At 49.6% G+C, this 27,637-nt stretch overlaps 1 protein-coding gene across 5 annotated transcripts in view; it reads right to left on the bottom strand.

Moving 5' to 3' along the window:
* The window catches only part of DPP6 (dipeptidyl peptidase like 6), a 1,137,219-nt gene that overhangs the window by 127,303 nt on the left and 982,279 nt on the right, over positions 1-27,637 (bottom strand). For all 5 annotated transcript variants that reach the window (XM_063813862.1, XM_016956857.4, XM_024357619.3 and 2 more), the window contains 2 exon segments: positions 3,405-3,559; positions 34-131 (listed from right to left, as the gene is read on the bottom strand). In XM_063813862.1, the coding sequence (XP_063669932.1) occupies positions 34-131; positions 3,405-3,559 (253 nt within the window).

The following is a 27,637-nucleotide window of genomic DNA, read 5'->3' as shown; positions in this document are numbered from 1 at the left end:
TTTTTTTTGGTAACATAATAGAAGGAAGCAAACCTCATCCGTGGATCATCAGGCGGCATCATCTCCAGATCATGGGTGGGTCCATTTAAGCCAATAACATGTAGGGAAATGCTGGGGTTCTCACTTCCAGCCTGGGAATTAAAAAGGGGCAGAGACATGAACAAGCAGCCTTATACAAGAGTGAACTTCAGCTCTGCAAAGCCTTTCCTGGGAGATTCCGAGGTGGGACTCCAGGACACTGGAGCTCCATATTAAGGAGCAGAATTAATGTGGAGAACAAATGGTTCATGTGTAGGGTTTCAAAAGGACAAAGGGCTAAGTGGGCTGATTCTTGCTTTTCTAGAATCCCATCCGCTTCCCATTCCACCCAACTCCCCGGTTTGGCAATGTCAAGTGAGTACTGAGCCCCTTGCTTAAAAGAGAAGACGAGAAGAGGAGTGGGGGAGAAAAGATGGATTGGATGCCAGGAAGGGGAGAGTTGGAGGTGAGCAAATGATGGACATTGAGGAGCGGTGGCCATGCTCAGCATGGGGAGAGATTAAGTCCTTCAAAAAGGAACTGGGGCACTATTCTGCTTCCCTGCTCCCCACTCTCTGGGGGACAAGTATGGATCTGGGGAGAGATGTGGGGCTTCTTCTTTAGGGGGACTTCAGGGTCTTGTCTGATGTTCTCACTTCCACCCTGCAGAAGATGTTCAGGTTTACAGAGGCTATCAGGCCCACGACAGGGCATGTCAGGCAGGCTTGCCTATTCATGCCTCTGATTTAGGAGTGGGTGGGAATGGGGCAAGGAGCATCTGAATTCTGTCAGCCAGAATGTTGGTTTTCTATTAAAATATGAAACCCCAAATCTTGAGTAATCTGGGATTTCATAATCCCAGCTTCAGAGCACCTTCTGAGAGTTCACTGTAAAATGAAGGGCACCCTACTGGATTCCAGGTTATCACTCCTAGACTGGGGAAACTCCCACAAAAAGATAATCATAGGAACCATTCATCTCTGGGTTGGATGAAGGTCAGACAGCCACCAGCTCTTCTGGCGGGTGGGGTGGCTGTGAACAGCTGGTAAGAAATGTAGAAGGGTTAGAAGGAACTAGCATCAGTCCCATACACTTTTCTCTATTTAATTATGCTTCCAACTAAAATGCTGGACCCTTCCACATGCTACAGACTAAGACCAATCAAGGTTAGCTGAAAAAGGAGTGAAATAATTCTGTCGAAGGCAAATCCATGCCATGTTAACATCCAGATGCTCTCAGAATTGGAAAAGGCAGAAAGGAAGGCTGTGGCCATAAGGGCCTCATTCTTCTTCCTTCTGGGGCTCTCTTAGATGTTGGCCATGCTGATCAAAGGCTGTTGAAAGGAGCCTGTATTACCAGGTGTATGGATGGAACAAGTTCCTCAATTCATAAGATGCAGCCCTAACCCCCAGTGTGATGCTATTTGGAAGTAAGACCTTTGGGAGGTGAATGAGGTTAGACAAGGTCATGAGGGTGGCACCCTTGTGATGAGATCCATGTCCACAAAAGGAGAGGAAGAGACACCAGAGACCTCTCTTGCCCCTTCATGTGAAGACATGGCAAGAAGGCGGCTGTCTGCAAGCCAGGAAGAGAGCCCTCACCAGGAACCAAATCAGTCGGAACCCTAATCTTGGACTTCCAGCCGCCAAAACTGTGAGAAAGAAATCCCTGCTGTTTAAGCTGCCTAGGTCTGTGTTATTTCATTGTGGCAGCTGGAACTGACTAAGACACCAGGTGTTTCCTTTCTCTAGGCTGTGACTCTGGGAACCTCACTGGCCTCATATATCTGCCTTATAAGTTATCACTCCTCTTGCTGCAAACTGTAAGCCAGCTGGTCTGTGGGGGTGATTATGGCAGAGCAGGCACATACCATCAGCTTTCAGAGCTCTCTGGTGGGCTAGGATGCTGAGGTTTAAATGCCCCCTGGCAGAGGCAGCTCATGGCAGGAAGTGAGCCTCCAGTCACCAGGCAGGGTGCAGGCAGGAAACTGCTCACCTCCACCAAGCCCAGGGGTCTTGGAGAAGCCTGGTGAAGCCAGAGGCCAGCATGGCAGACTCTATGTGTCCATGGGAGCTGTGTCCATACTCGGGCACTGGCTTCTCTCCAGCTGAGTGGCTGTGGAGGTTTTAGTATCAGGCCCTCCACTCACACTGGGATGCTTTGATTTGGTAATAAAGTGAGATTTGGATATCCCTGTTCCCCCCAATATTCCCTCCCAGCCACTGGACACTCGCTGTTCTACTGGCTCATTGGGTCAGAACATGACTGTCTTGGCCCCTCTAGGCTGCTGTAACAAAATACCATAAACTGACTGGCTCACAAACAATAGCAATGTATCTCTCACAGCTCTGGAGACTGGAAGTCCAAGATCAAGGTGCTGGCTGATTCAGTATCTGGCGAGGGCCCAATTTCTGGTTCACAGAGGACGCTTTCTTGCTGTATGGTCACATGGTGGAATCAGAGAGGGGTCTCTCTGGGGTCTCTTTTATAAGGTGATATGGTTTGACTGTGTCCCCACCCAAATCTCATCTTGAATTCCCAAGATGAGGGAGGGACCTGGTGGGAGGTAATTGAATCATGGGAGCAGGTCTTTCCCATGCTGTTCTCCTGATAGTGAATAAGTCTCACAAGATCTGATGGTTTTAAAAAGGTGAGTTTCCCGGCACAAACTCTCTCCTCTTGTCTGCCACCATGTAAGACATGCCTTTCACCTTCTGACATGATCGTGAGGCCTCCCCAGCCACGTGGAACTGTAAGTCCAATAAATCTTTCTTTTCTCAATTGCTGAGTCTTGGGTATGTCTTAATCAGCAGCATGAAAATAGACAAATACATAAGGGCACTAATCCCAATCATGAAGGCTCTGCCCTCCACGTCTTGTCACCTCCCAGTGATCTCCCTCCTAATACCATCACCTTGGGGGTTAGGATTTTAATGTATGAATTTGGCAAGGACACAAACATTTAGCCCATAGCAGTGACCATGAACAAAACAGCCTTGCCCAGACCCAGGGGACCAGGGGCAGATGGAAGTCTATCTGCCTTCCCAGAGGCCAAACTCAAAGTAGAAATAAAACGCGTGAGAGAGGGCAGGTGCACCTTCATCACTGGGGAGTGGTGAGGGGAGGTACCCTGTGTGTTTTGGTTCAGTGAAGCTGAGTCAGGTGATGAACATTAGTTCGGTTACCTAAAAGAAGTAAACCTGCCAATGACTCAGCTCAACAGAGGTGGGAATGTAATGCAATGTAATGAGACATGATTAATCTTTCTTGTGTTAACTGCTTTGCTCATACACATGTCTGATGATCACGTCTGCACACTGAGTGAGCAGGGTTGGGGTGTTCATGAATAATATAAAGAATTTGCTGTGCGGTGTCCCTTTGCCTACCTTGGGATAGTGGTAGGGCTTCACGGTGGGGTAGATGGAGCCGGTGTAAGTTGGGAGCTCCATCATGGGGACACGGGAATCATTGATGGTGGCGTAGGCAAGTCTCGTGCCGTCCGGAGACCACCAGTGTGCGATGTGTGTCTTCAAAATCTCCTCTAAGGGAAAACAGAGGAGAGAAATGTGAATAGTAACAAGTGAGTGGAAATTGGAGCTGCACCGGCAGGAACATGAGGTGGCCAGGAAAGAAACGAGTCCCTGCAGAGCCCCTTATCTGCTACAACCTTTGAGGAACCTTCGCTGTGTCCTGCACATGCTTCCATTCCATGGGGGCTCAAGAAATGTCTGGTGCTGATGACTAAGTCCAGCACAGGAAAACCCCATTAACCAAAGCTCAATCAAACAGATGCTAATCGTCTGGAAACACCTTTTTTTTTCTTTGCACACATTTGAGCATTATGAGCCCAACACGTCCTTCTGAGTTGAACTATGATTGCACTATTGTTGATTATTACTTAATATGATTTGAAAAACAGCACTGGAGAAAGTAAATTCACATGGAAGCGTGTCCCATGCAGATGGAACCAAATGAGAAAGTGAACTCTGGCAGAGGCTGAGTCCCCCAAAAGCAGACCAGGGATTTACGCACACACAGAGCTCCCTCCTCAGATAATGAGTCCAAAGGCCCAGCATGCTCCTTGCAGCACACAAAGGGTGCAAGCTCACTCTGTGTGGCTTCTTACAAGAAGGGTACAAGCTCACTATGCATGGCAGAAAACCAAAATGGATCCATCTTCAGAAGGACTGAAATGAAAGACTGATTCTTTTGGGCTTCAACCAGAAACACCCATTATTCTTTCCTAGCCCATCAGTGTCCTGGTTAGAGTTTTAACGACAGATGAGTTTTGTAGGGTGTGATATCTATTCTAGAGGGGAAAATTCTACAGCGTTTTTTTCAACACTTTGGGAGAATACACTTCCCAAGGGTGACCAGTCAGAGAACCCATTTCATTGTGAACAGCTCTTAGGTCAAGGGGTTCTGTCTTGTACAGGGTCTATATATAGTGTAAACTAATTCCCTCTAGATTTGCTTCTAAAATAATGATTAATATAATTCATGAGTCCCATACAACTCGCTATTATTAGGTGCGTACCATAAATCTGCTCTATGTATCTGTAGTGTAGAAAGGTGATTAAGAAGCCTGAAAACACATTGCAAAAACAAAACGAGGGCATCAAATGCAACAGAACAATGTAAATTGGAAGGAAGCCAAGGGCTGACTGCCCACAGGAGGGCACAGTCCCAGACAGGGAAGAAGCAGCCCACATCAACAGCCTCCCAGGTCCCATGGGAGGCAGCAGGGGGAGACCAGCTGGCCGGGAGGAGGGTTCATGAAGGGGGCCTTAGCGCCGGGTCAGTGTCATCCATGGTGGCATTTCACAGCCAAGCCCAGAGGCCTGCAGCAGGCACGCTGCCCATGCTCCTCCTGGAGTGGGAGCAGGAGCCAGGCTCTAAGGGCAGTGGGGCTGAGGGTGTGATGTGCCTGCATGCCCTGCCCCTCCCTGCCCAGATGTCTGTGGCATCTGGCGTGGCACTGATGGGGATGCTGCAGCTCTTGAGCCTCGCTCCCCTGTCATGTGAGTCTTCCTCATCTTGCCTTGGTCAGACTCCCCAGCAGAGAGTCCCCCACCGAAGGCAATGCCGAGTCTGCTGCAGACTCCTGAACATCTCAGTAGAGTCTCCTGAAATACAAACCCTGTGGTGGGTTTGACCTCCTGTACTCTGGTGCATCCCGGAGTATGGAGAGCAGTGCTCAGGGAAAAATGAAGTCAGGAGCCCTGGTGCGCTGGACTTGAGCCCCAGTCCTGCTGTGTGTTCTTGAGTCCCGATGTGCAAAGCTAGGGGCACAACAGCCGCCTCTAGCATCCCCTTCCCCTCTGCGTCTGTCTCACAGCCTCAGAAGCTTTGGCAGTGCCAATAGAAGCTCAGAGGCCTGTGGAGGTCAGTGAGGAGAAGACAAAGGAAGGAAGCCAGACCTCCAGGGTCTGTAATTTTCCAGTCGCTTTGGCAGCCAGGAGGTGGACGTTCAGGTGCGAGTTTGGGATGAGGTGACTCAGAAGTGACTTTATGCAGAGTCACCAGATCTGCCCGGGCTGCTCGCTTGGAATGGTGAGTAATTGACTCCAGCAGATGGTCTGCTGGAAAAAATAGGCACCATTTGCAATGCAATTTGTGGGTGATTGTGCTCAATCACGTCTGCGCTGCAGGGCCACAAGAAAGGGGCCAATGGGGCTGGAGTAGAGTCCCTGGGAGTGAGCAGAATTCACAGGGCAGAGAGAGAAGGTGCAGAGCCCACAGAAATCAGCAGAGGAGCCCTGCAGTGGTTTCCACGGGACATTAATTCACAGCCGACTCGGGAAAATCCAAAGCAGAAAAACGGCTGGCTGCAACAAGGGCTTTAAAAATGAAGCAGCTTTGGACAGAAACAAACAAACAACAATAACAACAAAACCCCCGAAGAGACAACTCATTTATTTCTTTCCTTTGAACCCAAAGCAATCTTTTCTGAGACCAGAGGGATGATAAATCATCGGCCACGTGCAACATCAGGCCACTTTCATTCCTACCCCGTAGGTTCCACAAGAGGCCACCAGGCAAGGGGGGGCAAGGGTCACCCCTCATTTCCACCCAAGGTGGTTTGTATCTCATTTCTAGACTCGCTCTCTGACCTAAAGGAAATGCTGCTGCTTGGTTCTGACCAGCACAGTCCAAAGTGGGTCATGCTTGTTGGGACAAGAGACTGAAAAAAATGTGGGTGAAGGCTGGCCACAAGGCTGGGCTGAGAATACTCTATTTCCATCGATCTTATCAGCAAATGCCAGAGTGTTTCCATGAAGCTCAATTCACTCTTCAGAGAACGGGGAGGTAGAACAAAACCATCATTACAGGTTACCAAATGTAACGATTAGAAGGAAACTTAGAGACACGCCTTTAAACTCAGCACTTTGGGAGGCCGAGGTGGGTGGATCACTTGAGGTCAGGAGTTCGAGACCATTCTGGTCAACATAGTGAAACCCTGTCTCTACTAACAGTACAAAAATTAGCTGGGCGCACACCTGTAATCCCAGCTACTCGGGAGGCTGAGGCAGGAGAATCATTACTTGAACCTGGGAGGTTGCGGTGAGCCGAGATCTTGCCACCGTACTCCAGCCTGGGTGACAGAGTGAGACTAGGTCTCAAAAAAATAAAATAAAATAAAATAAAATAAAAGAAGGGAACTTAGCGACCATTGGGTCATCAGGTTCAGGGATGACAGGTATCTGGTGTGTGTGATGGCAGAGGGTAGTTCCTCTGAATGTCATCCCACATTGAGACAGTGGCACATGCAAAGAACCTGTGCCACGCCAAAATGCCAGCCGTACAAAACTAGGGCAGCTTTAGTTTATTTTCCCTAAGTGTCCTTGAACACATCGCTCCTTGCCATTTTTATTTTCCTGTACGTTAGTTGCTCATTAATGTGATAATGAAGTATAAGAAACTAAGGGGTAAAAAAGTGCTGGGCAGAAGAAACCTTGACATTTTAGCATTAATTCCAAATGTCCCTATTCTGCAAACATTTTTCTGCAGGATTCCAGCTTAATGAGGCAGTTGGCTTAAATGCCATGCACCAAATGCAGTTTAGAAGCAGAGTTTTGCAGAAGAAGAAAACCTATTTCATCAACGAAATTAATTGCATGGACGCCTGCCTTGGAACAAAATGAATCACTTGGCTTTCTGAGCAAGTATAATTAACTTGGGAAAACTAGAGAATACATCTTTTCTTCACCTTCCCTGTCCTGCTGGGGGGCTATTTTAGCCTCAGAAAAGAAAGACACATCCGGGGACAGTCGGTGGTCAATGGCTGCTTCTCTCTTGAAGATGGCAAAAGCTGTATCCAGAGCTTCAGCCCCAGGTAGGATCTGGGCTGGGTATTTTTCATTTTTTTGTCACTATACCTTGAAGAAGCCAGTGCCATTATCTGGAGTGTTATTCATTCCTGCCAAGCAGCATTAAGGTCATATCCAGTAGGAGAAAAATCCCTCTGTGCTCAAGGCAATAAGGGCCAATGCAACAATGAAGAGGAATCTTCACATTTTCCAGGTTGTTTGACGGATGAAGAGGTGACCACCACTATTATTTCCTATTTGCCTAGTGAGGTTTAGGGAGGTTTGCAGGGGAGTCCATTGGACTGTTGTGCGCATGTGTGTGCTGCTGATACAGATGCTGGGGCTGCACTTCAGGCAGGAGAACTGGTATTTGTTGGGGGCAGTGAGGAGGATACAGGCTCCTTTCCTGCAAAACCTCTTCAGGTGAGTTTGGTGCACATTCTGGTTAACAATGACTAGCTAGAAGAGAGGAAATCCTGGCATTTGCAACATAGTAGATAAACCTGGAGGACTTGTGCTAAGTGAAATAAACCAGACACAGAAAGACGAATGCCGAATGATCTCATTCATATGTGTGCTGTGGTTTGGAAGTGGTTTGTTTGTCCCCACTAAAGCTCATGTTGAAATCTAATTCCCAATATGGAGGTGTTGGGAGGTGGGGACTAGTGGGAGGTGTCTGGGTTATGGGGGTGGATCTCTCATGAATGGTTTGGTGCTGCTTTCTTAGGAGTGAGTTCTCTCTCTGGAGAGAATGTGATGCACCTACAAGCTTATATTAAATGCCCCTTTACAACTGAGGAATTGGAGGTTCAGGGAAATTAACCTTATTGAACAAAGACTGAGTACTCAGTACACACAATTCCCTAGGGTATAGTAAAGTAGAGACAAAGCTTGGAAGTTTGTAATACAGCAAACAGAAGGAGAGCTGCAACTTGCAACTCGGGGAAAGTGGGCAAGGTAGAAACCAGAAAGAACTATGGGGTCTGGGAACACAGAGAGGCCTCTTTCTTGTTGGAGGAAATTAGAGAAGGCTCTTGTGGAAGGTGGAATGGCAGAACCTGCTCATTGTCCTCCAACACCCACACTCCCTTCTCTTTTTAGTAAAAGAACCAATGGCTTGTAGGTGGGCACACGGCCTCCCAGGATAAAGACCTTTCCCAGACTCCCCAGATGTGAGGTTGGGTGTGTGCTGAGTTCCTGCTGCTGGGATGAGAAAAGGTGATGAGTGACACCTGTCTCCCGCCTTTAAGGAGAAAGGGTGTGACCACCGCCTCTCTTTCCCACTTCTTGCTGGCTGGAGTGGAGATCTCATTGGCCACGCAGGTGACAGTAACACTATCATGGACCTAACAGGTCAAGAATAAGGTGAATTCTTGAGGTCCTTAGTATAACATCAGATGAAGCTCCTCTAGCAAATCCACTGAGCGAGAGTGGTCTAGTCAATTCCATTCACAAGAGGAAGACAGAGCTGCCCAACAGGTGCCATTTTAGCTTCTACAAAGGACCCGAGCCCGGGAAAGGACAGCTCTCCGCTCTGTATTCCGGCAATGCTTTAACAAGGAAGAGAGACTCTGCTTCCAAATGACAGCCAAGGCCTAAGATGCAGTGCCCAGGGCACAGAGGTGAAGAGCGCCCACAGAGCGCAGGTGTGGTGCAGATGCAGGTGGGGCATCCAAATCCACAGGTCTGCTGCAAGGTGAGTGCACAGCAGAAAGGGCACAGGGGTGTGGGTAGAGAGGGCACCAAGAGGAGTTCTAGAAAGTACAAAACGGGAGGCCAGGAGTGAGGCAGACTTAAAGTCCCCTTGGCAATTGTATCAAGGGGGCTCCCCACACCCTCCTGCCGCACCTGCCAATGAAGTCCAGCTAAAGAGAAATCCAAAGCCAGCTTAGGGAGCACAGACGTGAGGCTGAAGGGCAATAGGAGGCTTTAGGGTTCTCTGGGGAAATTGAACTTGCTGCTGTTTCTCTAAGAGTTCTTCTCACATGCGCTCCTGCAGAATAGGCTCCTTAGGACCTCACTGGCCTTGTTTTTCTGGGTGAGGAAAGGCCAAGGTGGGAGGCTAGGATGCATTTTTATTAGGAGCACGCAGGCTGCTGATGGAGGCTGTGGAATCCACAGCTAAACCCTCTCAACTATATCTCATCATATGGACAAGCAAACTGTGCCTAGCTCAGGGGTAGGAAGAGGGTGAGGAGACACATTTATTTCATCTCTCTCTCTTCCCTCGGCAGCAAGCCATTTTTCTTTTCTTTCTTTCTTTTCTCCCTTTCCCTTTCTTTCTCTCTCTCTCTCTCCTTCCTTCCTTTCTTCCTTTTTTTGAGATAGAGTCTCGCTCTATCATCCAGGCTGGAGTGCAGTGGCACAATCTCGGCTCACTGCAACCTCTGCCTCCCAGGTTCAAGTGATTCTCCTGCCTCAGCCTTCTGAGTAGCTAGGATTACAGGCACCCACCACCACACCCAGCTAATTTCTGTATTTTTAGTAGAGACGGGGTTTCACCATGTTGGCCAGGCTGGTCTCAAACTCCTGACCTCGGGTGATCCACCCACCTGGGCCTCCCAAAGTGCTGGGATTACAGGCGTGAGCCACTGCACCCAGCTGGCAGCAGAGCCATTTCTAAATGGCCAGAAGTCAAAGGCAGCCACGATGTGGAACTAGCATGACTAAGATTTCTCCTTCTCTTGCTGTTAAAGCAGTCCCCTGCCACTTCCACACTTTGGTGATTTTCTCAGTACTTGCTGCTTCATTGCACCATCAGAGGCAGGTTGGACACATTGGGAGCCTCCTGTTGCCTGGATTTTCTTTTAGGAACTCGGTATCCCAGAATTCAAAACTCGTGTTTTCTTTAAGACAGAATGTAAAGTTATAAACTCCCTCCAAAAGCAGAACATAAAACGTTCCTGAGTTTTTAACTGCAGGAGAGATGGTGGACCCCTTGCTTGAAGCAGGAGGATCACAGGAAGCCTTCTCTCTTCTACAGGTTCTAAGCTTCCAGGTCTACTGAGCCCTGCCGGTTACTATTTTGTGGTCTTTCCCAAGGTCAGTGTTGTGCAGAGGCTCAGTGGAAGCAAGGCCATCGGGTCCAATGCCATGCTCAGTCTGTGAATTCAACTACTGCGGAAGGCCGTGGGGCACACAGCTGCCTGGAGTAGGCACGGAACATCAGAAGCCTCTTCCCAAGATGCCTCCATGGATACTTCTTGCCATTATTTGTGGTTAGGGGTTATTCATGCCCTTTCTCTGTGAAGTCACTGATGTCTCAGTATAATTTACTTCACAGAGACTGACGCCTTGCTGAGTGTGGCACACTGTATTTTCCAAAACTAGCCTCAGTGCTACTTCCAGGGCATGAGACTCCCCAAAAAAGAGGTGATTCTTTGCTCCTTGAACCAGGGCAGTGTTTTGAATGAAGAGAATGTGGCAGAAAGTGATGGCTTGTGAGACTAGGTCATAAAGGGTGTGTTATAGTTCGGATGTGTGTCCCCATCTGAATCTCATGTTGAATTGTCATTCTGATACTAGAGTCGGGGCCAGGTGGGAGCCACTGAATCATGGGGCTGGATTTCTCACGAATGGTTTAGCACCATCTACTCCGTGCTGTCCTCACGATAGTGAGCGGCTTCTCATGAGATCTGACTGTTTGGGACATGGATGAAGCTGGAAACCATCATTCTGAGCAAACTATCGCAAGGACAGAAAACCAAATACTGCATATTCTCACTCATAGGTGGGAATTGAACAATGAGAACACTTGGACACAGGGTGGGGAACATCACACACCAGGGCCTGTCATGGGGTGGGGGAAGGGGGTGACAGCATTAGGAGATATACCTAATGTAAATGACGAGTTAATGGGTGCAGCACACCAACATGGCACATGTATACCTATGTAACAAACCCTGGAACTTAAAGTATAATAAAAAATAAAAATAAAAATAAAAAATAAAACCTTGAAAAAAAAAAGTGTGGTGCCTCCCTCACCCCTACTCACTCCCTCTCACTCCTGCTCCCATCATGTGATGCACCTGCTCCCCATTGGCCTTCTGCCATGACTGGAAGCTTCCTGAGGCCTCTCCAGAAGCAGATGCCTCTATGCTTCCTGCACAGTCTGCAGAACTGGGAGCCAATTAAACCTCTTTTCTTTCTAAATTACCCAGCCTCGGGGATTTCTTTATCACAGTGCATGAACGGCCTCACACAGGGTGGTATGGCTTTCCCCTGGCTCTCTCTTGCGTGGGTCACTCACTCTGAACACCATCTGCTATGTTGTGAGCAAGCCCTGGCCAAATGGGGAGGCCACATTTGGTGTCCTGGCTGACACAGAGCAGGCCTCATCTAGCAGCCGGCGTCAGCCATGGAAGCGTGAGTGGGCAAGACCTGCCCCCAGACTGTTCAGTCCCTTCTGGTCACCCCAGTTGGTGCAGAGCAGAGGAGGAAAGAGCTATGCCCAGTTTATAGATTTGCAGTTTTATGCCATTGTATTTTAGATCGCTGAGCTCAAATTTAGTTTCAAAAAAGTTTTGAGCTGGGTGCGGTGGCTCACACCTATAATCTCAGCACTTCGGGAGGCCAAGGTGGGCAGATCACTTGAGGTCAAGAGTTTGAGACCAGCCTGGTCAACATGGTGAAACCGTGTCTCTACTAAAAATACAAAAATTAGCCGGGCATGGTGGCAGGCACCTGTAGTCCCAGCTATCCGGGAGGCTGAGGCAGGAGAATCGCTTGAACCAGGGAAGCGGAGGTTGCAGTGAGTCGAGATCGCACCATTGCACTCAAGCCTGGGCGACAGAGCAAGACTCTGTCTCAAAAAAAAAAAAAAGTTTTGAAAGAGGAAGGCTGAGCCACTACACCAGGCTCCTTTACCCTTCTTTTTGTTTTGTTTTCTCTCTTTCCTCTTCATTTGTGTTGTGGGCACCTGAGGGAGCTTCCAGAACTTCTGGGCCTGATGTCTTCTGCTCACCTGCCTCACGCTCAAACAGGTCCCAGTGTGGCAAGGATGTTCTCATGTTCTCGTTTCTCACTCATTTGTTAATCGATTGGGTCATCCACCCACTCAGTTGCTCAAGAGATAAGCAAGCATCCTAATAATGAAACAATGCTTCAAAGAGTTAAAGAAACGAATGGCTAACAGAAGTTCTTGAGCTCGCAGAATGGCAGACAAGAACAGAAACAACCTGCTGAAACACTGACGCTCCCTCCGCCCCGAGATAAGAGAACTGGCTGAAGTCTGTCAGAAGCAAGTTGGTCAACTGGGGTCTGTGCAGAATGAGCTTGCTGATGTCATGGACTGAATTTCCACCCCACCCCCCTGAATTTGCACACACAGCCCATGAGTAATCGTGAAGAAATAATTGTGCGTGCTGAAGGACTTTCCAAACCTCCCCTTTCCTTCCACCAATCACCTGCTAATCCCAGAATCCGCCAGCTAAATCATTTTCTTTTAAAAATAAAATTACTGCCTTGAAGCCAGCACAGGGAGGCAGAGTTGAGCTGGATGCCTGTCTCCTTGGGAATAGACTTTTTTTTTCTTTTTTTTTTTTTGAGACAGAATCTCGCTCTGTCACCTAGGCTGGAGTGCAATGGCATGATTTCTGCTCACTGCAACCTCCACCTGCTGGGTTCAAGTGATTCTTCTGCCTCAGCCTCCCGAGTAGCTGGGACTACAGGTGTGCGCCACCACGCCCAGCTAATTTTTTATATTTTTAGTAGAGATGGGGTTTCACCATATTGGCCGGGATGGTCTTGAACTCCTGACCTCGTGATCCGCCCTCCTTGGCCTCCCAAGGCCATGAGCCACTGCGCCCAGCTGGGAATAGACTTTTAATATAAAGCTTTTCTTTTCTGAAAAACCTGGTGTCACCGTATTGGCATCTAGTGCACAGGCAGCGAGCTCCTTCTGCAACCCCATGGATTGGGGACACGCTGTCTGGCTGGACACAGAGAGGGGCCTTACAGGGAACTGGAGGAACAGAATGGATGTCTTCTGGCCTGAGCACTGTGGAACAATGCTGGAGGTTTGAATTCCAGCTTATTTTTGAAGTAGGGGGTCCCATCTTGGGCCTCCCCTGGAATTCGGACAAGAGCTGGAGGCTGTGCTCAGAGCCGGATTTGCATAAGGCTCAGGGAGAGGGAAGCGGAACGAAAGACCGCACAGTGGCCTCTGCCTGGCCTCGAGAGTCCAGCCCGCGGGTGGTCCCCTTCCATCCTATTGCCGCTGCCCCTTGTGCTTTAGGCACAAGAGACAGGCTGCTCCTGGGAGAACGACCCCGTGCTCTTGAGTTGTGTGATTGAGAAGCCTCGCTGCTCACCCTCCTTCTCCCTTCCCTACTGTTAATTGCCTGCTGATGTGAAGGAGGTATTTAAAGTACAAGTGGCTCCTCTTCGGGGAGGATAATCAAGTGACAAGCAAACATGTGAAGACTGGGGAAGCAGTGAGCGGAGTGCACACTTCTGGAGAGTCTGCGGGAACTTGCTGTGGAACGGGAGCATCCCTGCGGGGTGGTGGCGAGGGGTGAATTCGCACCAGGGGGCTGGAGAAGCTGGGTCTCAGGGCTTCTCCCCTTCATGGGCCTTTGCTTCCATTCACAATCTTCTGTCCTTTTTCTAAACAGGATCCCCCAAATTTCATAGACTCTAGGCCCCTCAAAATTGGGATCTGCCCTAGTAAAGAGAAGAGCAACTTTGAGAGGAAAATCCATAGACAAACGCCTGGGTCCCACCTGCTGCTTATAGAGGCTGCATGCTCTCACGGGAAGGACGGAAACAGGCAGTGGGACCCGGGATCCAGCTCTGGTCCCACCTCTCTGGGCCGCCTTTCTTCTACTGTAAAATGAGGGATTGGCTTAGGTCACTTGTTTTTCAAACTCTGTGAATATGAGCATCCCTTCTTACAAACAAAACAAAACAAAACAACAAACAAACAAAAACCTGCAGTTATCAGTTTAATTCAGTTCTAAACATTCAATGTCTTTTTAAAAATAATCTGTATTTTGGCCAGGTGCAGTGGCTCACACCTGTAATCTCAGCACTTTGGGAGGCTGAGGAGAGCAGATCACTTAAGGTCAGGAGTTTGAGACCAGCCTGGTCAACATGGTGAAACCCCGTCTCTACTAAAAATACAAAAATTAGCTGGACGTGGCAGTGCATGCCTGTAATCCCAGCTACTCCAGAGGCTGAGGCAGGAGAATCGCTTGAACCCGGGAGGTGAAGATTTCAGTGAGTCGAGATTGAGCCACTGCACTCCAGCCTGGGCAACAGAGCGAGACTCTGTCTCAAAAAAAAAAAAAAAAATCTGTATTTCCTTCATCACAGTCTGAAAAGATTTCAATGTAATGGGACATACAAGGCATGTGGTCCTACACAGAACCGGGTGTGGCCATGAACTTGCGGGCCTTCTGAGGCAGCTCCACGGCCTGTTTCCCGGGCCTGACTGACACACCGAGTCAGCCTTGTTAGAGAGATTCTAGAATGTCTGCCACCTGACGGAACTCCATGCTGTTTCCTAAGCTCTTCAAAGTAACCGCCAACTACAGTTCCCAGGACAGGGCACAGGCAAGAACACGTCTGCAAGAGGCAGTGTTTGCCCACCTGAAGGGGGCGTGGATTCAGTGAAGACGGAAGGTGCGTGTGCCCAAAAGGCAGAGCTGCCAGGAGGGCTTGCGTGAGGCGGGAAGAGCACAGTGGGAGAGGGCGGCGGGGAGAGCGCGGCGCTTGGTTGGAGCCACTCAGGCACCCCCTCCTTGGGCTGGTCTCCGACCTCCCTGAGCCACTTCCTGGTCTGCACCCCTTCCTCCTCACAGAGTTGAGGTGACCAGCAGATGACACTCGGGCCCTCTGGCAACCTGTGAAGGCCCGAACACCCCTGCGGTAACAGGGATTATCCTGAACTCTTGTTGAACGTGCCCTTCCCGTGTGCCGGAGATTTTCCATCCTAGTGCCTGCGCTCACCACGACTATGCCAGTGCTGTGAGGCAGACTCTCCAGAGGATAGACAAGAGGCCAGGACACTGTCTTCAGCCATGAGGCTCTCCCCAGCTAGGGAGGAAACATCTTACCGTGGATCAGGAAGCAGAAATCTGAGCAAAAATGGCTGGCATCCCACGCCCTCAGTGCAGGCAGGCACCGTACGAAGGCCCTCTTATTGCAAAATGACTTGTGTAAAAATCATTCAAGACCAAGAGAAATTAATGACGATTGATCCCATCTTGGTTCTGCATTGTCTCCAAGTGAGGCAGGAGGGCTGCAGTGGGGGAGGAGAGGGAACTTTTCAGTGCACTGAGCACCCACTGAGCAGTGGGCATCAGCTGGTGCATTTGCAGACACTTGCAGGGCCTTGCAGGGAGGGACCTGCACACCCATTGGAAAGGAGAAGAGGCTGGCCAGTTCCTCAGAGGATGTGAGGGATGGAGAAGGGGCTGACCTGTTCCTCAGGGGACGTGAGGGATGGAGAAGGGGCTGGCAAGTTCCTCAGGGGACGTGAGGGATGGAGAAGGGGATTGCCTGTTCCTCAGGGGACCTGAGGGATGGAGAAAGGGCTGGCCAGTTCTTCAGGGGCCGTGAGGGATGGAAAGAGACTGGCCTGTTCCTCAGGGGCCGTGAGGGATGGAGAAGGGGCTGGCTTGTTCCTCAGAAGATATACAGGATGGAGAAGGGGCTGGCCTGTTCTTCAGGGGACGTGACAGGTGGAAAGGGGCTGGCCTGTTCCTCAGGGGCCGTGAGGGATGGAGAAGGGAACGACAGCTTTGACTGTGGCAGGCCTAATTCGCCTTCATTTTTCTCTCATTGTTCTAGGAATATCTCGCCAACTGAATCAAGTATCACAACAAGCTATCATCAGGTGGAGGCCAGGAAGGAGAACATGGACAAGGACCATCCTAGCAGGCTTCCTGGATGGGGAGGGGAGAGGAGATTGAGGATTAGGAAGTGGTGGGAACAGAGCACCTTAAGGAGGTGGGATGGGTGGCAGGCAGCAGCATGGCCTCAGGAGCTAGACTTTCGAGGCTGAAATCCGGCCCTGCCCCCCACCAGCTGTGACCATGGGCAAGTGACCTAGCCCCTGGGTGCCTCAGTTTCCTCCTCTGTAAACAGGGATAGAAGCAGGCTGCCCTCATTGGGTTGTTGATGTGAGAGTTCTATTAACTATTATCCGTAAAATCGTCTACTATTGCCTGTAGTCTGCAGGTGTCATAAAACATTGATTATGACCATGGGGCTGCATGCCAGCCTCGGGGGCTTGGAGACATATAGGCAGGGGCCCAACTGAGGGAGCAGAGGAAGCCACAAGGGAAGATGAGCCCAGGACGAGATGATCCGAAAGCCAAGTGTGGGGCGCTGCCGAGCCTTCTGACCTGGGGCCTGGAGAGCCCAGGCCTCTGGACATCTCAGGGCTTCTACTGACAGAGTTACCTCACTATCATGGGAAACCTCTTCATTCATCACCCTCGTTGTTCTGGGAAGTTGGAGAAGAGAAAAAGAGCAAATGGCTCACTCTTCCCTAGGGGGTTGGAGCAGATGACCGCTGTCCTGCCAGCAGCCACAGGCCTTGGGGCCAAGAAGGCTCATTGTTTTTTTCACTGCACATTTTCTAAGCCCTCTGCAAAAAGCATATTTCCTCTGCAACACAACAACCCAACAGTCCCACTCAAGTCCTCGCTACTCTTCCTTTTCATAATAAAAACACGTGGTGAGGACAGTACCATTACGAAGGGGGACCCAAGACACACGATGAAGACAGAGGCCAACTCGTCCTAACATTCCCGACCCGGGACGCGCCCCACTCCGACCTCTTCCAACCCCAGGGCTCGGCAACATCCTGACCTTTTCCTTCTTCCTATCAAGATTTACAGGGAAAATGTGTGTGTGGCTTTTATTTTTATTTTTGGAAGTAAGTTTTCTTATTGAATTCCAGTAAGACTTGGCAGCTTCCGGGTAAGTCATCTTAGAAGGGTGGTGATGGTGACGGCCACACCCAGCAGTCGGTGAGCACCCAACACATGCCAAGCCGGCTCTAACTGCTTAGGTGGGTTAACTCATTTAATCCTCAACACAATCACTCCAGGTAGACACTATTATTATCTTTATTTTTTCCCTTAAGGGAACTAAGGGAAAAAAGTTTAAATAATGTGCCAAAGCTCACACAGCTAGTAAGTGAGAGATAACCCATGGGAAATACTGAAAGAGACATTTCTGCACCTGCCTGTCTCCAGTCTCCTCACCTCTCTCCCATGACAACCCCAGTGTGCACCTGTGGGCTCTGAGCCTGTGCATGCTGGGCTGGTGGGGATGTCCGGGTCTCAAAACATCCTATCAAGTGATACTCTCTATGAGGCCCAGGGTCGGACAGGCAGGCAGCCTGTCATTCGTGTCCTGGTACTGACCAAAACATTGTTTTAAATTCAGTTCCTGACATGTGTTCAGTTTCTTTCTTTTTTTTTTTTTTAATTTATTTTACTTTAAGTTCTGGGATACATGTGCAGAACGTGCAGGTTTGTTACATAGGTATACATGTGCCATGGTGGTTTGCTGCATCTATCAACCCGTCATCTAGGTTTTAAGCCCTGCATGCATTAGGTATTTGTCCTAATGCTCTCCCACTTCTTTCCCCCCACCCACAGACAGGCCCTAGTGTATGATGTTCCCCTCCCTGGGTCCATGTGTTCTCATTGTTCAACTCCCACTTACGAGTGAGAACATGCAGTGTTTGGTTTTCTGTTCCTGTGTTTGTTTGCTGAGAATGATGGTTTCCAGCTTCATCCATGTCCCTGCAAAGGACATGAACTCATTATTTTTTATGGCTGCATAGTATTCCATGGTGTATATGTGCCACATTTTCTGTATCCAGTCTATCATTGATGAGCATTTGGGTTGGTTCCAAGTCTTTGCTATTGTAAATAGTGCTGCAATAAACATACGTGTGCATGTATCTTCACATGTTCAATTTCAAAAGGAATGTTCACAATTATACTCAGACTGACTTTGTTATTACTCATCTATACAGTGACTGGTTGAGTGTTTTAGGTAATATGGATTGTGAACCCTATCATCATTTTTAATTTCCTTAGTTTATATTTTTCTTCCTAGTATTTTGCCAAAACTGATCATTCTGTTAATATTCACCAGAAAGTTAAAAATAATTGAGATTGTGGAATTAGAATCCTAATTAGACAGTGACTTAACTACCAGCTGAGATTTACCAGAGTTCGGATTTTCCAAGGGTTTTAAAAAATGCTGACCTTATTTTGTCCTCATCTGAAAGTTAGAATTTTTTCACCACAAAACGAAGTTATAGCCTTAACATTACATGTAACGTTTTTTACATAGTCTGGCTTTAGTTTTAAATTAAATGATGGAAAGAATATTTCCTTTTATGATGCGCTGCAGAAAGCCTCATTATAATACACAGTTTCAACGAAAATCCTGAGCAATTGTCACCTTAATCGGACTGAGATATTCTGCACAAATATTTCCTAATCTCAATGAAAACAGATTGAAAATAATGGATATCAAAAACAATGTGGATCAGACAGGAAATTAGGTCTCCAGTTTTTTTTTAGGGGAAGGTTAATTAATTGTAAATTATAAGCAGTTTCTCTGCCCAACTACATCCGATGATTAATTATTCCTGATTCTATTGTTCAAAGAACAAGAGCCGGCCTTTCGACTTGTGCAGGTGCGCCCTGACCCCAGGAAGCAGCTCAGGGCCTCTGTGTAGAGGAGAGGGATTCCTGTCCCCACAGGAGCATGGGCATCATCCACAGACACAGATGTCCGCATGCCACTTCTTGGATGCAGATGGAGGGACAGCCTAGACAGAAGGCGGCTGGGCAAAACCCTGGGCTCAGGGCTGAGCCACTCCTGACCGCTCCTGTCCCTGCCCTTTTCCATCCTCAAAATTTCCCGGGTTATGGAACTAGCCTGAAGCAGAAGTCGCTGTGGGGACTGCATGATGCTAAAGAGAATGAGGGTGTCGATTCCACACTGGCACGTGAGCTTCATCCTGCTCCACACCCAGATGGCCCGAGCTGGACAGCCTTCTCTCCAACACAGGCTGTGACCATGAATGGGAGGGGATGAATGAGAGGTGGTGCTCGGGGAAATCCATGCCACTCCTTTCTTTCAAAAATCCACAGGTGGTCGCTCTCTCCTGTGGAGGATGATGGCTCCCCAGACCCAGCGCAGGTGCCCCTGCAAATCGGCATGTGTCTGTGGGCCTCATCACACACCCTGTGTCGCCCTGGGTGTGTGGATGTGGTCACTGCTTTCAAGTAAATAATAGATTCGGAAGGGTCACCGGGCACTCTTTGTACCCCAGCGTATAATAGCACGTTGATCAATGAGTGACACCAGCTCCACGCACCACCCGCTTATTCCCTCATAGCTTTTGCAACCTGACAATTTAGCATTACAGAAATTGTTTAGGAGACAATGTCAGCTTTGTAGCCTGGGCAGGACCGCAGGAGGCAAGCGTGAAGGTCTCGGAAGAGAAGGGAATTAGACTGTGTCCAGTGGCCACACTTCCTGGAGGCCTCCCAGGTCCTTCAGGCATGATTAATCCCTCTGCAGCCAGAGCTATGTCCCCCAAGAAACACAACCCCAGCAGGAGGACAAACAGCCCCGCACAGGGCATGGCACACAGCAGGTGCTCAATAAATGGCTCAAGGGGAACAGAAGCTAAGGTGGAAATCCCGTTCACTAGAGCCACACCCATCCACCATGTCTTTCCCTTGGTCTTAACATGGCACTGGGTAGAACCCAATATTTACCCCTGGGCCAACAGCTGCAGCTCACCCCCAGAACCTTCTGGCTCTCTCTGACCAGTCTGTGCCATCCACATCCTAGAACACAGCGGCCGCCACTGTAGGTCAGGGCTTTCCTCTTGGGCACGTCAGAGCTACAGCCTCCTGCGGTGGATAGTGTTCCTTAGATGTTAATGTCCCTAACCCAAGCCTTGAGGGAGAGACCCTGGATCCCAGAAGGGTGAGGCCTCCTCAGTACCTACAGGAAGACCAGGAGGCCAGCAGCCTCTCCAAGCTCCCTGGTTCCTGTACACTTATGTTCTTCCAGTGTGCAGATTCTAGATAGCTGCAGTATACAAAATGCAGAAGAGACTCCTGCTGTCCGGGAAGCAAGAGCCCAGGAGAGCCAGGGCAACATCTTTTTAAAACCAACTCTATCTTGAAACTAGCAAGGCCCACTCCTTGCCAGTCACAGCCCATGGTCCTAAGATGTTTACAGCTAAGGAAGCAACTTGGTGATGCCTGCAAGGACAAAAACTCCTCCAACAACAGATAGCCTTGATGTCCAGTACTGGTAACATTATCACTTTTGAGATAATTATAGTTATGCTTTGATGTACTTACACACTGAAATGTTGAGGACCCTTTTCTTTAAAACAATAGAATAATATACATTTTGTCATGCTGTCGGCTCCCCCACCCAAGCAGACACAGCTTAGTTTAGTCTTTACATAGACAAGGCCCCTATATGAGAAAAACAAAGATGGCGCGTTCCTCCCTTTGCTTTCCAAGGATGCCCTGCTCTGTAACTGAGCAACTTTCAATAAACTCTGTGTTCTCATTGTACTCTGAGACTCACCTTGAGCTCCTTCCTGCACAAGACCCAAGAACCCTCCCTTGGCGTCTGGATCAGGATCCCTTTTTCGGGTGACACTGCTACCAGGACTTGCCCTGTCTCCAGCTCCTCCTTCCCCTCCCCCAGCATCATGCACATCCCAGAGGGACCCCCCACCGGCCATGCAGCCCTCCCACGTTGCTTCCTCCCTCTCAGAGGACGATGATGCTGTGGAAGTCCTATCCGTCCCTGCCTCGGGGGCGCTGCTCTAGGGCAGCTCATGGGCCCGTGTCGATGTTCTGGACATGGGTCTGTCCTATCTGCCTGGTTAGTGGTGCAGCACTTAGGAGATGACGGAGATGACATGACCCTTTGAGTTTCATTTTCTTTCTTTTTTTTTTTTTTTTTGAGACAGAGTCTCACTCTGTCACCCAGGCTGGAGTGCAGTGGCACGATCTCAGCTCATTGCAACCTCCACCTCTTGGGTTCAAGCGATTCTTCCATCTCAGCCTCTAGAGTAGTGGGGACAACAGACACCCACCACCACGCCCAACTAATTTTTTTTTTTTTTTGTATTTTTAGGAGAGACAGGGTTTTGCCATGTTGGCCAGGCTGGTCTCGAACTCCTGACCTCAGGTGATCGGCCCGCCTTGGTCTCCCAAAGTGCTGGGATTACAGGCGTGAGCCATCGTGCCGGCCAGTTTTCCTTATCGATAGATATCGGCCTGTTTTCCTAACACATCTTTGGGCTTAGTAGGTGAAGCCACTCACCACCTGATCCCAGGCTGATAGGGAGACCACCAGGATGGACACCCACATGTCCTTTAAAGCTGCTGACAGCAGACATCATAAGAAGCTCCCCATCTCCAACCCAGCCCCCAGGTAAACAGGTTTCCTCCCAGCACATCCACCTGCCTAACACCTCCATGATTTTGGTGCTACGGTTCCTCGCATTTTATACATGAGAGAGCAGAGGCACTGTGAGTACTTGCCCAACATTTTATAGTGATAAAGGGTGGATCCGGGATTCTGACCCAGATAGTTTTGCTCTGAAATCTACGTGCTCTCTTGCCTTGGAGATGTCACCACCCAGAGCCCCATCCCCTCAGCGCCTGTGCAGCCCTCACCTGAGCCGTCCTTCTCCTTACACCTGCAGCCTCCCACTGTGCCTCTTGAACCTGGGCCATCGTTGGCCCACTGCCTCGATTCCCAACTGCTTCTCCTGCCCTCTCGCTTTAACTCAAATCAGGCTCTCCTCTGGGACCACGCTTGCTCCAGCAGCGGCTTCTCTCCTTCCCACACGGCACACTTGTCTCTCCGTGTTCCAAATGAAGACAGTCTATATCTGTTACTGGAGACTGGCTGGGTTGGGTAGGAAGCGTGGAGGAAGGGAAGAGGCAGAGAGGAGGAAGCCGACCCCCGCCACCCTTCAGCTCTGCCCCGTGCGGGATGCCCTCCCACTCTCCGTGAGCATCGCCCAGGGAGCGCCACCGCCGTGGGAGAAGAAAAGAGGGTTTTGCGTTCCCACGCACTCAGTGCCTGGCTAAGTTTCTTTCCTGCCTTCCCTTTGTTTTCTGCACTACCCGCCGCTGGGAACCTCCACACTGTGGGATGTGGTTGCTACGGAGAAGGGGCCTGCTCGGGCACAGGCGGCTCTCACGGTGCACACGGTCTGAGCCCGGGCTCTTGCAGGACACAGGGTGGGTGTGTAAAGGGTAGACATCATGTCTACACTTCAATAGGCTGCGACTCCCGCTTCTTGTCTTCTGGAGAGCGAGGGTGTTCATCTACGGATAGGTTCTGCCTGCTGCAGGCCTTTCAGCTTGGGCGGAGCCTTTCTCTGTAAAGACCGATGTCAGCGACCATCCGTGTTTTTGACCATGACCCAGCATCACGGACACACACAGGCCAGGAGCAAGGGTGTGGGAAGCAGCTCTCCTTTGCACCTTCTCTATTGCACTCTGGTCTTTTCCGTCCTATGCTCCCTCACCCTCTCTCAGTAAAGCCCCCATCCCTCTCTCTCCTGTCCTATGCCCCCTCACCCTCTCTCAGTAAAGCCTACATCCCTCTCTCTTGTGTCCTATGCTCTCTCACCCTCTCTCAGTAAAGCCTCCATCCCTCTCTCTCCCGTCCTATGCTCCCTCACCGTCTCTCAGTAAAGCCCCCATCCCTCTCTCTCCCGTCCTATGCTCCCTCACCGTCTCTCAGTAAAGCCTACATCCCTCTCTCTCGTGTCCTATGCTCTCTCACCCTCTCTCAGTAAAGCCTCCATCCCTCTCTCTCCCGTCCTATGCTCCCTCACCGTCTCTCAGTAAAGCCTCCATCCCTCTCTCTCGTGTCCTATGCTCCCTCACCCTCTCTCAGTAAAGCCCCCATCCCTCTCTCTCCCGTCCTATGCTCTCTCACCCTCTCTCAGTAAAGCCTCCATCCCTCTCTCTCCCATCCTATGCTCCCTCACCGTCTCTCAGTAAAGCCCCCATCCCTCTCTCTCCCGTCCTATGCTCTCTCACCCTCTCTCAGTAAAGCCTCCATCCCTCTCTCTCCCGTCCTATGCTCTCTCACCCTCTCTCAGTAAAGCCTCCATCCCTCTCTCTCCCATCCTATGCTCCCTCACCGTCTCTCAGTAAAGCCCCCATCCCTCTCTCTCCCGTCCTATGCTCTCTCACCCTCTCTCAGTAAAGCCTCCATCCCTCTCTCTCCCGTCCTATGCTCTCTCACCCTCTCTCAGTAAAGCCTCCATCCCTCTCTCTCCCGTCCTATGCTCCCCCACCCTCTCTCAGTAAAGCCTCCATCCCTCTCTCTCCCATCCTATGCTCCCTCACCCTCTCTCAGTAAAGCCTCCATCCCTCTCTCTCCCGTCCTATGCTCCCCCACGGTCTCTCAGTAAAGCCTCCATCCCTCTCTCTCCCGTCCTATGCTCCCTCACCCTCTCTCAGTAAAGCCCCCATCCCTCTCTCTCCCGTCCTATGCTCCCTCACACTCTCTCAGTAAAGCCCCCATCCCTCTCTCTCCCGTCCTATGCTCCCTCACCCTCTCTCAGTAAAGCCCCCATCCCTCTCTCTCCCATCCTATGCTCCCTCACCCTCTCTCAGTAAAGCCCCCATCCCTCTCTCTCCCATCCTATGCTCCCTCACCGTCTCTCAGTAAAGCCCCCATCCCTCTCTCTCCCGTCCTATGCTCCCTCACCCTCTCTCAGTAAAGCCTCCATCCCTCTCTCTCCCGTCCTATGCTCCCTCACCCTCTCTCAGTAAAGCCTCCATCCCTCTCTCTCCCGTCCCGTCCTATCCTCCCTCACCCTCTCTCAGTAAAGCCCCCATCCCTTTCCATGCCATCCTGCTTTATTCACTTGATTTTCTGAATGGGTCGCGCTCTTAAGTTTGACTTGAGCCACCTGGAAATACCCAAATGCAGCAAGCCTGCGGTACTGGGCCTCCACCCACCCTAGAATGAGCTGTTGATGGGAACCGGGCTGGCAGGACAAGGCCTCGGTGGGAGTCAGGGTTATAGGCACGTCCGTTCCAACCAGCGCATCCACTGCTGGACACCGTGAGCAAAAGGCATCGAAGCCCCGCTCACACCCTCCACTGTGAAGGGGAAAGAGTGAGGCCTGGCCCTGCTTACCGCCATGCGTGAGAAACTCCAGAGGCAGGCTGTGCAGGGAGGTGCTCAGGAAGCGTCCAGCACCACACAGCAGGTCTCCCTCCCCGCCCCGCAGGGCTCGCTGGGGTTTTTCATTAAGTTATTATCTCATTATTATTAAGCCATTCTCTTGGCGTTGTCTAGTGCCGCGGGTGTTGGCCAACAGTGCTCGGGGTTCCAGTTCGCTCTGGCTCTAGCTCACCAGGAGCACAGTGTGGGTGGCGGCAGGAGAGAACAGAGGATGGGAGGGGAAGGGTAACGGCTGTGCCCAGACCCGGAGACCCCCGATCTGAGCTCTTTGCCCAGTCTGCTTCCCTTTGTGCAAATTCTCCATGTTCCAAATGAAGACATTCTATAGCTGTTACTGGAGACTGACTGGGTCAGGTAGGAAACATGGCAGAAGGGAAGAGGTGGAGAGGAGGAAGCCGACTCCCAACACCCTGCAGCTCTGCCCTGTGCAGAGAGGATGCCCATCACCCTTTTCTGTGGCCCCTCTACACGGGCTGCTGTCCACCATGTGGGTGCCTTCTGCCTCTCTCCTTGCCGGAAGCGGGAGGAGTTCAGGTGTTGAGTTCCGAGTGTCTCCTCTTCATGTAAGACCCATTACGTAAGCAAACCAAACTGATGTTATTCAAACATTATTGTCAGCTGACAGCTTGTACACCTTTATCTATTCATTCTCATTATTATTAGATCAACATATCTCAGTGACTATAAACCAATCTGCCTGGACCCACAGCACTCAATATAGCAACTATTACTACTAATAACGTGAGGACTACCTATCATTTGTGACGCACTTTACTTTTTATTATACATTTTCCCATACACTGTACAGAAAAAACTAGGGTGTCAGTGGAGAATTGGACACCGTCTCCACATTGCTGAGGCTGGGGGAGCAGCTGTCTTCCTTACTCTGGGTGGGTGGTCATAGCAAGAAGTGGTAGAGGATCTTGGGCACTTATTCAGAGGCAGAAAAAGTGTTCTATTTTTCTTTCCTAACATATGGGTGTTTTCTAAGAGCAACAACACTAGGAGTCAGCTACACTTCGCGAGTGCCTAATAAGTGACTAGCAATGCTAGACTAACACAGTAAGGCGATTCGCACAATGACCCCACAAGGTCGATGCTGCTAGTTCCATCTTACAGAGGAGGAAACTGAGGTCTGACAGGTGAATCAATTTGCTTGAGTTCATACAACCAGTAAATGGTGGAGGTAGAATTGTGAAGCCAGGGGTGTTAGACTTCAGAGCTCTCTCAGTTTCCACAGTACCCCATTTCACTGGGCAAATCATTTCGCTTCTCAGAGCCTCTGTACAATTGCAGGTTTGCAACCTTCTAAGAGCCTATGTTTTTTAGATTCAGCTTTGAAGTAAAGCAGTACAAGGCAGACAGCATTGGAATGCAAATGAAAATAAATTAAGTGGTACAGGGCCAATTAAAAACCAGCTCTTCAATGAAACACTGTGGTGAGATGAACTCTTCCCTTAAACAGAGCAGACTGGATAGGGAGATGCTACTGCTGAAGGGTGATTACTCAGAGTGAGCTCATGAGGTCTCCATGTTATTTTCTGAAAACCAGGATTTTCTTTCCCTTTCCTGCTGCCTTCCTCCAATGTTTTTATTCCTGGATGATCCTGCATGATTGTAATTGATATTATCAGCTACGAATGGTCCCCTCAGCCCTGGGAATAAGCAGGAGGTAAAAGACATAATTCCAGTTATAGGGTGCTTATACTTGAGCTAGAGAAGAGCTTGAACGACTTATTTTCTATCCTCTTAGGGAGTTCATTTCCAAGATACAGACAGTATATTTTGGTCGTGTGTTGTAGGATCAGATGCTTCCTTGGTTCTCTCAATGAATCTTCTGTTTGTTTTTGTGAAATAGTTGGCAGGAAATCTCAGCTTCTTTTTATAGTGAAAAGCAGCAGTCACAGTGAATACTCTTTTGCCAAAATCTAAACAGCATAGGGAAGTTGAAAATTGAGTGAACCATTGCTGTGATCTCTTTTCTCCTAATGCTTTTTGGGTAATTGTGGTCCAAAGCAAAGATGCAGAAGTAACTCTGGCTGCCAGAATTGCTCTATGAACAAAATAATCCCAGATAGAAATTTCTAGAAGCTTAAGAAGCATTTGCTGGTACTTCTGGTGGGGATTTCCAAAACAGAATGGTACAATCAAGCTGGGGGTGAGGGGTGCAGACCTCACGATGGAAGGACTTTGTCAGCAAGTCCCCCACCTCACTAGGTGTCAAATAGACCAAGGAAGGCCGGCATCATATCAGTGCTGTGTCCTAACCTCAGCATGGAGCTCCCCTCTTCTTATATGGCAGGGCTTTCATATCTTGGTCAAAGGATCAGAGGAGGCCCTGGGGACTATGCGGGAAATCCTAAATCTTATAAGTAGACAGTCTTTTTGTGCTTTTTCAAGGTTGTGTCTTTGGAACTCAGAGGCCCAATGACATGTCTCCCCACAAAGAGAAGACCCAGCTCAGCCATGTCCCCTTTCTGAAATCCTGGAATGTTGTCTGGCTTCTCTTGAAGACTCATGTATACCCTGAACTTAGTCTTTCTACAGTCTGCTTTTTTCTTCTTTCCTTGATAAATGAGGCAGGACCAACAATATTCATAACCAATCAACACCCTAGCTTTGATGCCAATGCTATATGCCCTGCTATGGCCTGGCTTCCTGTCCCCTCCAAACTTTGTGTTGAAATTTGATCCCCAATGTTGGAGGTGGGGTCTAGTGGGAGGTGTGTGGGTCATGGGGGTGGAGTTTTCATGAAAAGATTAATGGCCTCCCCCAAGGGTGAGTGAGTTCTCGCTTGATTTCACTCCTGTGAGGGCTGGCTGTTAAAAAAGAGCCTGGCACCTCCTAAACACCCTGTTGCTTTCTCTCTCACCATGTGATCTCTGTACAACCAGCTCCACTTCATCTTCTGCCATGAGTAGAAGCAGCCTGAGGCCTCACCAGAAGCTGAGCAGGTGCTGGTGCATGTGTCTTGCACAGGCTATAGAACCCTGAGGCAAATAAACTCTTCTTTTTATAAATTGCCCAGCTTCAGGTATTCCTTTATGGCAACACAAAACAGACTAAGA

The sequence above is a fragment of the Pan troglodytes genome, chromosome 6, assembly GCF_028858775.2.
Source record: "Pan troglodytes isolate AG18354 chromosome 6, NHGRI_mPanTro3-v2.0_pri, whole genome shotgun sequence".
Classification (NCBI taxonomy): Eukaryota; Metazoa; Chordata; class Mammalia; order Primates; family Hominidae; genus Pan; species Pan troglodytes.
Note: the sequence above shows the minus strand (reverse complement) of the source record. Positions and strands in the feature narration are given on the sequence as shown.